The 13,170-nt window shown below is 38.4% G+C and overlaps 1 protein-coding gene across 1 annotated transcript in view; it reads right to left on the reverse strand.

The window, feature by feature from the left end:
- Window positions 1-13,170, reverse strand: part of FMN2 (formin 2) — a 239,343-nt gene that overhangs the window by 151,569 nt on the left and 74,604 nt on the right. Inside the window, exons 6-8 of the mRNA XM_075596755.1 lie at window positions 11,201-11,345; window positions 10,523-10,610; window positions 9,509-9,570 (exon numbers count right to left, since the gene is read on the reverse strand). Coding sequence (XP_075452870.1) covers window positions 9,509-9,570; window positions 10,523-10,610; window positions 11,201-11,345 — 295 coding nt within the window. The remainder of the gene's footprint in view (window positions 1-9,508; window positions 9,571-10,522; window positions 10,611-11,200; window positions 11,346-13,170) is intronic.

Genomic DNA, 13,170 nt, shown 5'->3' on the forward strand with positions numbered 1-13,170 from the left:
ACTGTGTCGCCAGTGTACACATTAAATGGGGATAAATTGGGGGAATCCTTGATAGAGAAGGATTTAGGAGTGCTTGTAGACAGCAGGCTTAGCAATAGTGCCCAAAGTCATGTAGTAGCTGCAAAGGCAAACAAGATCCTATCTTGCATTAAACGGGCAATGGATGGAAGGGAATGAAACATAATTTTGCCCCTTTACAAAGCATTTACAAGACCACACCTTGAATATGGAGTACAATTTTGGGCACCACTCCTTAGAAAAGACATTCTGGAACTAGAGAGAGTGCAGAGAAGAGCCACCAAATTAATTTATGAGGAGAGGCTAGCTAAATTAGATTTATTTACATTAGAAAAGAGGCGTCTAAGAGGGGATATGGTAACTATATACAAATATATTCGGGGACAGTACAAGTAGCTTTCAAAGGAACTATTCATCCCATGGCAGTACAAATGACTCGGGGGCATCCCTTTAGGTTGGAGGAAAGAAAATGTCACCAGCAACAAAGGAAAGGGTTTTTTACAGTAAGGCAGTTAAAATGTGGAATTCATTACCCATGGAGACTGTGATGGCAGATACAATAAATTTATACAAAAAAAGGTTGGACCTCTTTTTAGAAAGGAAAGGTATACAGGGATATACCAAATAAGTATACATGGGAAGAATGTTGATCCAGGGATTAATCTGATTGCCAATTCTTGGAGCCAGGAATTAATTTATTTTTCCCCTTATGAGATATCATTGGATGATATAACAATGGTTTTTTTTGTTTGCCTTCCTCTGGATCAATTAGTAAGTATAGATATAGTATAAAGTATCGATTGTCTAAATTTAGCATAGGTTGAACTTGAGGGACGTACAGTACGTCTTTTTTCAACCTCATCTACTATGTAACTATGTAACTACCCAAAAATTTAAGTTACAATACCTACAAATAAAAACTCCAATAAATTAAATTTGAAAAAGAAGTCTGTTCATACTGCCTTATATCCTAATATATATATAAAATTATGTTATAAACAGCAATCCAACCTAAAAAAACAAATAGGTTACCAGATCTTGAAAAAAATAATTTAGAAATCAAGTCCTATCCAAGAAATTGATACAAAAGCAAATTGCTGGAAGAAATAAATGAAGATAAGGACTACGTAATCACCAATCTTACTACTTATTTAACCAAACATAATCAAATAGACATAAGAGTAATATAAAGTCTTACCACATGTAAAGACTAATGAAATTATCAAAGAAATTCTAGTTTTCCTGAAAATGAAGAGTTTTCAGAAATAGGGCGACAGGTCCTGAAAACAAACAGAAAAATAATATAAAGATTATATCCATTCAATCAACTGGGTGCTAATGTACCCAGTTCATGAATTCAATTACATTTCTTTTGTTTCAGAGACTCTGTCTTCATCCCTTGTCCAAGACTAGACACTGACAAATGACAATGACCTGAACGGTCAATTGGCTAGTGTTATAACCTTATGATTTAAACCTTGTGTTGTTTTTTTCAAATGGGGAATCTCTGAATGCTGTTTTCAACTATTGCCCCCGATTGCTACAGTATATATGAGTGTGCGCACACACACACACACACACACACACAAACCTCAAACACACCATATCGTGCCGCAATATAATCCCCTTCAGAAAACTTAAAATAAGTAAAAATCCCAGGAGTCAGGAAAAAAATTCCCGCTGGTGGTGCTACACTGGCGACACATTTTATTCGAGCTCGGCTAGTCCCACGAATTCGGGTATACCCGGGTGTATTGAGGTTTGTGACTGTTTTCTGCCCAAGTGCATTGAGGTATTTTCCAGGCAGGGATTGAAGCATTTTATTCCCGCTGGCTGCAATACTGCACAGTATATATATATATATACTGCATTACAATTCATGAATTTATGCCATCTGGTAGACACGCGAAGCATTGCAGCCTATTAAATCCTAATCATTATCATTTAACAGATCAGCCGCCCGTCAGCCAGGCATGAACCCAGGCTGGGAAGGCAAACGCAACGGGGCTTGTCAGAGGTGAGGAGCGGCGCATTCCAGGTATCTGCCAGGTACATACTGGGTATTTGCTCGAATAAAGTGTGTCGGTGCAGTAAAGGACCGGTATAATGTAAACACACAAAAAGAGGGGGAAAAACAACGTTCTATATAAAGCACTCAAATTGACAAAAAAAAGATGAACTTTATCAATAACACAGAAAAAACACAGACATAAAATATAAGTAAAAACAACGAAAAAACTGTATACTCCTAATTAATGTTGCTGCAAACCATGTTCATAAAGATATACAGTATAATAACAAAGGAAATCCACATAAATATAAATACCAAAAGTGAAACAATGCAAATAATTGTATAAACCAAATGTTGCTTAGTACATAACAAACATACCTTTACTAATATGCATATATGGAGGTGTACATAAAGATGTAAATTAATGCAAAACTAGGGGAAATTAGTTTTCTCATAGTATGCAAAAAAGACCGCCCGGTCAAAAAGTATGGCTACCTGACACAATATATGATGGAACAAAAAATGCTAGAATATAGAAAACATCTGCTAAATTCAGTGAGCAAAGTTGAAAAAATATGCTTAAGACCCCAACGTCTCAGGATCAAACTCAGATGATCAAATGGAAGTCCCATAGCAAATTAAGTTGAGGAAGTAATTAGATATCCAGATCCAAAATACATTTGTGAATGCACTGTACTTGTAATCAATACATAATACTATGCAGAGTAGAAATGTCAATAGACAATAGCATTGAAAAATATGCAGGTGTAAGATCAGCAGCAAAAAAAAGGGGTGTTATACTCATCAGCTGGAAGATATCCTCCGGTTGATGTAAACGGCAGCCAAATGTGTGTTAAAGATACAGCCAACATAGTCCAATAGTGCTAGCACGCAGACTGGCACCGTGATGCTCCTTTTGCAAATAGGAGGCTTTCTGCTGATACAGCGCCGGAACGTAGCACAAAGAGGCAGGAAATCCACGGCAGGCAAGTGCAGCAACACAGATCAAAACCTCGACTCACTCCGTGGTGTCTGACATATCCACAGGTCAGCCAGCGACGAAGCAGCAGAGCAGCAATAGACAGCCAATGAGAGTAGCGGAGATGTGGTCTCGTGAGGAAACTCCGATGGCCGTTTCGCTGTTTGGCTTCTTTCGGGAGTGTAATCTCTGTTATGAGCAGCTGAGCATTATTTAAAGGCGCCGCTAAAGTTGCATCATTGATCACATGTTGTGTTATGCCCAATCAAGGAAAGCCAGATCGAGCCTTCAATCTTGACACATAATAGCATGCAAACTGCAACTATCTGTAACTAAAAAACACAAATAAGTACAGAAACAATACAAAACCAGAGACTGACACTAAAACACTTATTTTTTATAATCTAGTTTAGTGTTTTTTTAACATTGTTTCTTAGTCTGTTTCTGGTTTTGTATTGTATCTGTACTTATTTGTGTTTTTTAGTTACAGATAGTTTCAGTTTGCATGAAATGTACTGCTTTTTCCCTACGCGTTTCATCCGGGTAATCGGACTTCTTCAGGGCTTCCGATTATCCGGATGAAATGCATAGGGTTATTAGAATTTGCGTTGTGACCAGTTAGCAGTTTGGAACCTTCGCCCTTCCTTGCCAACAGCTGCCTCTCCGCTGAAAGACTCTCGCGCTGACGTCGACACTGACCACAGAGCCTGGTAACTCCTCCCCTACCATTGGAGGATAGTTGGAAAGATCTGTGACGTCAGACGCTGCCCGAGTGCGGAAGTGAGAGACTCTATCCAGCAGAGTCAATTTAAAGCTGAGCAAGTCGCGCCTTTCCTGAACCCTGAGTGGTTACACTGCTGTTTTATATCCTGGAGCATGTGAGTGGACTGGAGCTCACTGCTCTAGTTGTGTTTGTTTATTAAACTGTGTTACACTATTTTTCTTCTCAACATATGCTGTCTATATCGTGACCTGATTCCTGTGAATTACATTTCCACCTGTGAGAGGAGTTCTTGCGCTCCGTGTACTCCTCCTATAGATAAGATGTTGCATTAGTCTCAAGTTAAATATCTCCTAGCTTTGGGTAAATTGCTTTATACCTGTTCATATAGAATCTCTTCAAATTTAAAAAAAAGGGTATGGAACAGCACAAAACTCTTGCATTATAGAAAGTATTTAATATGAATCATCAAAAACAAATACTCACAAACATACTAAAAATTAAAAAGGGGTAATAGGCTTGGGTGATATCTGATGAGGACATTTTTAATACCCAGAGATTCTGTTGCTCTCCTAGTCACATGTCCCACTGCAAAAGGATGGACGTCAACAGAAAACCAAATACAGACAACTAATTTATCAACTGTACAGTATAAAAGGTTACCATGTGCAAAGCAAGAGATCATAAAGTTTTGTCTCGGGAAACACATCAAAGTCTGTTTTGATGGTTTCAGTTTGCATTTACGAAGCCGACTGTCCTGCACTCCCCTTAGTACAGTTATCTTAAACCTCACTGTTGCATTTTAATACACAAGTGAATATTTGTCTTACGGTACCATTCATGTTGCAGAAGATCATACTGCATAAGTCCAAATGGTTTGGTAGGGTCATGAAGCTTGTAGGTGAAAGTATCGCCCACTCCCTGCCTCCAAATGTGCCTATCACAACAGTAGAGAAAAAGGGGCAAGAATCCCTACTGATGCACTCACTTTGGGTAGGACTCAAAAATAATACAATTTTATTGATAATTAGGAAAAACCTGATGATAGCGCATGCTTGCAACAGCTAATCCTGGTGTACTGTATGAAAAGCCTCTGTTATACCATAATGTTGAACACTGAGATATAATCAGGATAAGATCATAATTCAATAGGTGATCTATGTATTTAAGGCCAAATATTATATGGTATTGCTCTGATGTCAATCATAGGATCAAATAAAGATCCTTAGGAGAGACCACCTGTATATATATATATATATATATATATATATATATATATATATATATATATATATATATATTTATATATATATATATATATATACATATATATATACTGTCATTAAGGTTATGGTGGGTAAAAAAAGTGACAAAAACCCTCCACAGTAAAGCATAAAGCAACTGTAAATATTACTGTATGTTCATTTGCATGTCTTAGACAGGTCTGCAACCCTGTCTTTCCCCATTGTCACCCAGCATACAGCGCTTCCACTGCAGCAAGGGATTCTGGGAAATGACATGCAAATGAGCACTCAGTGCCACCTTTTGTCTCAAGCTCATATTACACAAGCCAATCCTCAAGCCACTGCATGCTGTTTTAAACACAGCTTTTAAACAGAGGCTGGGATGAGATGCAAAGCCATTAGACCTACTCACATACATGTTTCAACCTTGATGGGTATCATCAGTGTGAGGCTGGTCTTAATGGCTTGCGGGTTTGAGACTAGACTAGGTAATCACCACTGTCATTAAGGTTATGGTGGGTAAAAAAAGTGACAAAAACCCTCCACAGTAAAGCATAAAGCAACTGTAAATATTACTGTATGTTCATTTGCATGTCTTAGACAGGTCTGCAACCCTGTCTTTCCCCATTGTCACCCAGCATACAGCGCTTCCACTGCAGCAAGGGATTCTGGGAAATGACATGCAAATGAGCACTCAGTGCCACCTTTTGTCTCAAGCTCATATTACACAAGCCAATCCTCAAGCCACTGCATGCTGTTTTAAACACAGCTTTTAAACAGAGGCTGGGATGAGATGCAAAGCCATTAGACCTACTCACATACATGTTTCAACCTTGATGGGTATCATCAGTGTGAGGCTGGTCTTAATGGCTTGCAGGTTTATATATATATATGGCTAATATGAAGTAGTCGATATACAGATGGTACCTTGTGATGTAATACAAAGTATGTCACTGTTTATGCTTATTCTTGTATATATCCCGCACAGAGTGTAGGTGCACAACTGAATTTACAGTGACTACAGTACAGCTGTTGTTTATGCTGCTTTGTTCCCTTTATGATGCCACTTATAGCATCTTGCTGAAGGGGTGTCACTGTCTTTTTTACAGTTCATGTAGCGAATATACTTTTGATTGCTGGTTTAAGAAAAACATTTTTTGAGAAATACAGTGTATGTTCTTTGTATTACTTTTAGCTACCTTACTAAAGATTTATATTTGACTTGCAGTATTTAGGTTCCTTTCATTAGGATTTGCCTTCCATTTTTTTAAATTACATTATTTTTCCACTAGCCGCTGATTGGGACGTTTTCAGCCAAAATTCTCCACAGAACTTAATAGGGAATTTCGTACAAAGTGGACCAATTGGCCACTTTGGCTGATGTAGAATAAGCCCCTAATTGTTTCCTTTACTCTGTTGCTACCTCGTATCTCGTCTTCTTACTAACTTGTGCTAAGCACCTTTTTTGGGCATTAACTTTTTTTTTTGTTTTTTGTTTTAAATGGGTTCAATCCTTTGTTCCATTATATATTTTTATACCAGATATGATCAAAAAAATGCCAATTATTGACTATGGAGACATAGTATATGGCTCGGCTCCTCAAACCCACCTTAGCAAACTTGACACCCTCTACAATTCAATTTGTCGTTTTGTTCTCCAATGCAACTACAACACACATCACTGCGAAATGCTCAAAGAACTAGATTGGTCAACACTAGAGTCTAGGCGCAAAGTTCACCTTTCCTGTCTTGCCTTTAAAATCTTCATGGGCAAGCTACCCAGCTACCTGAACAAGCTCCTCACCCCTACCACTTGCAGCACTTATCACCTGAGATCAGACTCAAAAACACTATTCATGGTCCCAAGGCTCAACAAAGTATCCGGACGTTCCTCCTTCTCCTTCCGTGCACCCCAAAACTGGAACAACCTACCAGAGACTCTCACATCCACCACCAGTTTAAGTTCTTTCAAATCTAAGGCTGTCTCACATTTTAACCTGGTCTGTAACTGTTTCATACGCTCATAATATATATTTTCTTTAACTGTGCACGCAATGTCTTGTATATAATGTATACCCTGTTCATTTATGTAACTGTACTTGTAACCATGTACTATTTGTTTTACTCTGTGCCCAGGACATACTTGAAAACGAGAGGTAACTCTCAATGTATTACTTCCTGGTAAAATATTTTATAAATAAATAATAAAATAAGAAGATCCAAACAAAGAATCCTCCACTAAAATGCACTCTATGTTTCCATGTGTATATAGTTTGCCGGATTATCCCAGTACTTCTACTTGCTAAACAATTGACTATCTATTGATCCAAGATCAGCTACCCAGATTTAAAATAAAAAACAATAAAATTTTATTACATCTTTCAATTGTGACTCTGTGCAATTATTTACAGTGTATGTTGTTTAAAAATCCCCGTTGGAGTGAAGTAGAAAGTAATGTATTAGCCAAATATATGTTTGGAGACTTGTAATTAAATTAATATGTGTGTCTTCCAGTAACATATAATATGTTTCCCTTCTTCAACATCTCTCAAACCCACGGAATATATCCTTATGTGGAATATATGTATAGGTAGTAAATTATCGTATTCTATATCTCATATACTTCCCATAACATAATCAGTTCATCACACATAACGGCATAAAAAATATCCATGATATCTAGTATACAAGTACTGGGATTTAAAGCAACTGCTATCATCACATATATGAGTTAGTTGTAAACCTACAGTATGTATTATAGGTAGATGAATATATCCATAGTATGTACTTATAAGTATATTAGATTGTAGCATATATTAAGTATATCTTAGGTATTGTGTTAATCTTCCAATGTTTATAGTGTACACTACCGACACACTTTATTGAAGTGTGGTCGGTACCGCAAGCCGGGAAATCTCCCGGCTTGCTAGTGGCCGCCCCTCGGCGTGCCGCGCGTCATAGACGCGCGGTCACGCGTCATCGGGAGCGTGCGCCCCCTGCACGCGTGTCCAGGGGCTCCCCGAGGGAGCCCTGGTGTCCCGCGATCGCGGGACAGCGGCAGGGGGTTCCGGGGGACCCGGCGGACCCGGCAGCGGTAGGGAGAGCGCCCCGATCGGAGGGCGCTCTTCCGCTGCTTCGGCGTGCGCCCGTCACACTCGGGCGCGCGCCAGGCTACTGCTGCGGCACAGAACGGGCAAATGCTCGAATAAACTGTGCCGCAGCAGTATAGAGAAATCTGTAATTGCAGTTTGACTCCTATTGTGCACAAATCTATCTCTAAACACTGTTGCAATATGGAGCCCAAATTGCAACAGACTCAAATAGCAACGTGCAACAATTGTAAGTCTCAGTAGGCTCCACACAGATATAGGGTCCACATGTATTCCCTTACTCCCTGGTCTCGGCAGACCTGACAGTGGAGCAAGGATAGTGACACTTTGCAGCTGGATAAAGCAATTCAGGTCACAGCGGACCGATATATACTTTTAGTCTATCTAGGAACATTTAGACATATTCTGATACAAGCCGTGTTCCGTGGGGTAGGGATGTCGCTCCAGTGACGTCAGACTCGACGTCCAATGACGCGTTTCGCGTGTCACCACGCTTCTTCAGATGGGAGGAGTCTGGATGTCTGATCCTGCCCATCATTTAAATATCATAGGAAATGAAGGTATGTTAAACTGTTTGCCAATCAGAACGTACTTCCAATGATTGATACCGTGTTCTAATGAGCGATTTATAAAGTTTATTATTATATATTTTTAACATTATTTTCCAGTTTCAAATGTTCTCATTTTTGTGTACTCTAGTTCTCGTTTTATAATTTGAATGATGTTGATGCACATTAGTAAGAAAAAATTCTACTAAAATGTTAAAGTTATTAAGATTATGGTCTTTACTTAAAAAAAAAAAAAATACACTGCAGTGGTTACCTCTTCTTTGTGGCCCTGCATTCGGTTTAGGATTAAATTAAGAATTGCACATTTTCTTGTGGGTTTAGAATAGTTAGTTCTGGAGAAGCAGACATTGACAGTATCTAGAAATGTTAATCAGCTGTGTACTTACTCCCTGGGCATTAACACTAGTAGTTACATGCATACCTCAAAATTTCATTATGCCAGAGTTCGAAATCGGAAGCATAACTGCCCAGAAAATCCATATTGTGAATGTTGATATCTCTCAGTCAACATCAAAATGAAATAAATCAAAATTATAGCGAAATCAACCTTTTATATTTCCTTTTCTCTCAGTCCCTCCATCACAGCATCTAACCTGTAGAACCCCTCTCCCCTGAGCCGAGAGTAGGACAGGCAATTACTGAAATGTATAATATGGGGTGTTCCCTTCTTCGGTGAGTATGCGAATAACAAAGCTTGAGAGAGAAATAGAAAAACCTGTTCCCTGGGCACATACTGTCAATATACATTGTCACCGAAGAACTTAATGGAAATGAAATATTCAATTGTAATTTCTTCCATTATTTTGGAAACGTACATTACTAAATTTTTGGTCAAGTCAATAAATTCCTTACTTACATTCTCATATAATGCTTGAAGAGTTTCTAGATCAACCACAGAGTTGTCCAACTTCAATATGGCTATGAAAAAAAAAATTACTTTAGTGGTTCAATATATACATTAAAAAATATTATTAATATAAGGGACTGTCGTTGCCACAGCTATTTCACACATTACTGCTCCCTCTGTCACAAAATATGCTCTAACTAAAGAGTGGGGATTCTGCTGCCATTCCACCGACCAGTATTCTATAAGGAATAGATGCTATAAAACAATCTTCAATGCCTATCCTGGATGCATTTTACAGGCTTTGGGCCAGTTCTGTGTTTCAGTATCTATAACTCCTATAGAGCATCTGGCACTTGTCCAAATACTATTCTCCAAAAAGAAGGATATAAAAGTATCCAAGGCTTTAGGTTTACCAAGCATTTGTGGTCACGAAAGACCTGTCATTTTTGGGCCAACTACATTGCAGCTAGTACTTGCCGGAGTAAAAAAAAATGTCTGCCATTTTCGCTTACAAGAAATACCCGCCAAATAAAAATGTAATAAAAACTATTGTAAATAGTAAATACATTAGTTACTATATGTACAGATATAGCAGACGTTATTGCAACAGTTCTCTCATGGTATCTTGATACCACTGCTGCAATGTTTATTGTTATTCCATCAAAATGGAGCGACCAGAAAAAACATTGCACGATTATGCAAACTAATCACAAGTTACTACATAGTGACAGATTGAATAATGTTTTCTACATCTGTACCAAAGATTCTCTGGTGTGAAACAGAGACTAAAATTGTGCCAGATATTTTAATGAAAAATGGATTTAAAGGTGAATTAAGGTTAACAGTGTAGTAAATCTGAGCTCTGGTACCCTTTTTGCATATTTTCTATTTGGTAATGTTTATTGTGCAATGCTACATATATGTTTTTGCTATTTTCATTTACAATTTATTTATTTTTACTCTTTTTGCCATTTCTCATAAGATAATGAAAAAAAACATTAACTATATTGACATTATTCATACCATGCTGAATATCTTTCATGTCTAAATGGAGACTGGACATCAATATACCAACTGCTTGTGATCTTTTATTGCTAAGCAGCTTGACAACCTATTAAAGGAAAAGAAAAAAAAAACACATCAAGGTCATTATCAATAGACAAAATCATGTGTAATCAAAGAATACACTCTTCGACTAGTGCATTCTTCCTTTGCCATGAATCTAGAATTTAATGGAAAGCCCTGCTGACTTCTGTTCAATAGCTTTCTTAACACAAGTATTTTCAACCAGACACCTTGGCAATATGCTGCGTCAACCTTAGGTGGATTATCCCAGACAATATTAATATTGCTCAGAATTGATGTGTGCTGGCAAATCTTCTAGTCTAGATGGTAATATCCCCCATCTTAGATCTACCCTTTCAGTAACACAAGATAGGTTCACTCCATACTGTATGTTACTATTTTGGCTATAGGCATGGACTGCAACACAAAATACTGTATGTTCAGGACCAATGACATGAGGGTTCCAGAGTCTTTAATGGCCCTAATTAGTATGCAAGACATGTTTGTTATTTGCGTTACACAATTTCAATTAAACATTGGTATGATGCCTCATATGTAATCTATTATATTACAAATATCTGTACACTGACAAATCTGATATGTACAGTAGTTACATTTGAATCTTAAAGTACTTGCCTGTTTAGCCTTTGTCTTGGTAATTGTGTCAGAAATTGGTTTTTTTCTTTCCTTGACTGCAGTTTTAGAAAACAGATTTTCAAACTCATGGAAATCTACTTCAGGCTCACTGATCGTTTCCCAAACGAGTGGAGCACTGGAATCTCTAGAGTTAAGCATACAATATATTTAAAACAATGTTGCATTTGGTTTATAAAAAAAAAAAATCCTGCCTCATTTCTACAATATACTTCTGGCTATAAATTGTGAGTGCCACTGTTTAAAATTAAAGCATCTGCTGAACCGAAGGGTCCCCCTAGCACATTGGGGGGACACCCCCAATTTCAGAATGACGAGTCCTGTTGTTCACCATGCAAACTGGGAAAACAATGTTGACGCCAAGGTCCAGGCTGTCATATTTGTAGTTCTTGTGTGTCTCAAAACGGTCAAAAAAAAAATACAAGCTACAAATATCTCCGGACCAGGGTATCCCCGAATGTGAGGGACCACAGATCATCTCCGGGGGAACCCCCTTGTGCTCAGGTTATATATTTAAAAAAAAAAAAAAAAAAAGACAAGATGACAACAGTTAATTTAAAAATGTTTCAAGCCCCACAACAGGTCAGGTTTTCAGGATATCCCAGCTTCAGCACAGTGGATCAATCGACAGCCTCTGAGCCACATGTGCTGAAGCTAGGATATCTTGAAAACCTGACCTGTTAGGGGGGGTGGGAGCTTGAGGACTTGAGTACCCTGTCCTAAAATATAAAAAAGAAACTTAGCAATACTAACCAAAACAAAAAGTAAGACTATTCAACACAGAACCATAGCAAAACAAATGACAGAAGACAAGCAAAGGTGTTGGAATACGTATGTGACGTAGTGTATATCTTAATCAAATACTGAAACATTCTACAAAATAAAAATATACTATGGACGCATGATTCCCTTTAGGGTATGTGACTTCCTCGCTGTTAGCTAGTTGCTCCGTGACATTATTTGCATATCTTTCACTAGTAAATAATAATAATTTTGGGATATGTATTTGTAACAGAGGAGGTATTTCTCAAAGGTAGAGGTTTTATCCCGTTACAAATTACAGGATAATGTAAATTTTTTCAAACAATTATGTTATAAAAATCTATTTTTAAAAAAACCTACAGATTTCAATAAATATAATAAAAAATATTTCAATCCATAGCATCATTATGCACACATTCTAATGTTACATGCTGAGAGAATGGTATTTGGGTGTCTTACTAAACCAGCAGACAATGTCAGCTTTTGTTAACGACTTTACATAAGGTCAGTTTCTGAATGGGGCCTTATGTACTGTATAGAGCATTTTGTATACCAAGATTTTACATAAAAGCACAAGATAGAAATACACACTAACATCGCTACAAACAGATATTCCCCCCAAAAAAGTTGACAGAAACTGGTCTCCTTCCTAAAGAGCACTTGTGAACAGAGACCCGATTTATTTTCAGAGAAATGAAAACTATTATATGTACAGAGATCTTGTTCGCAGATAAAAGTTACACAAAAAGTTATATACTGTACAATCAAAAACAGGAAAGAGGAGATTTAACGTTTGCTATTGTGTTTTAAAATCTAATGGTGTAAAACAAGCATGTCAAATTCGCGGCCCACGGGCCGCATGCGGCCCACAACGAACATATTTGCGACCCAACCCAGTGGTTCCCAATCTGTGCACCGGTGCGCCGTGGCTTGCCTAGAGGGGCGCCGCGATTATCCCTCCACACCATCCCTCCGATTATCCCTCCCCATTATCCCTCCTTCATGCCGGCCGGGCCGCAGGGGATTGGCTGCAGGCAGAGAGGAAGCCGGGGGCGGGGCTTCCGCTTTGTGCAGAGCACACGGTGAGTGTGTGTGTCTGCCTTCCCGCTCCTGGCTCCTCTGCCTGCTGGTGGCTGCACGGTGTCCCGTCCCCTTCTGCCCCGGGTGATAGGAGAAGGTGGGGGAGGGGG

This window comes from Ascaphus truei, chromosome 4, assembly GCF_040206685.1.
Source record: "Ascaphus truei isolate aAscTru1 chromosome 4, aAscTru1.hap1, whole genome shotgun sequence".
Taxonomy (NCBI): Eukaryota; Metazoa; Chordata; class Amphibia; order Anura; family Ascaphidae; genus Ascaphus; species Ascaphus truei.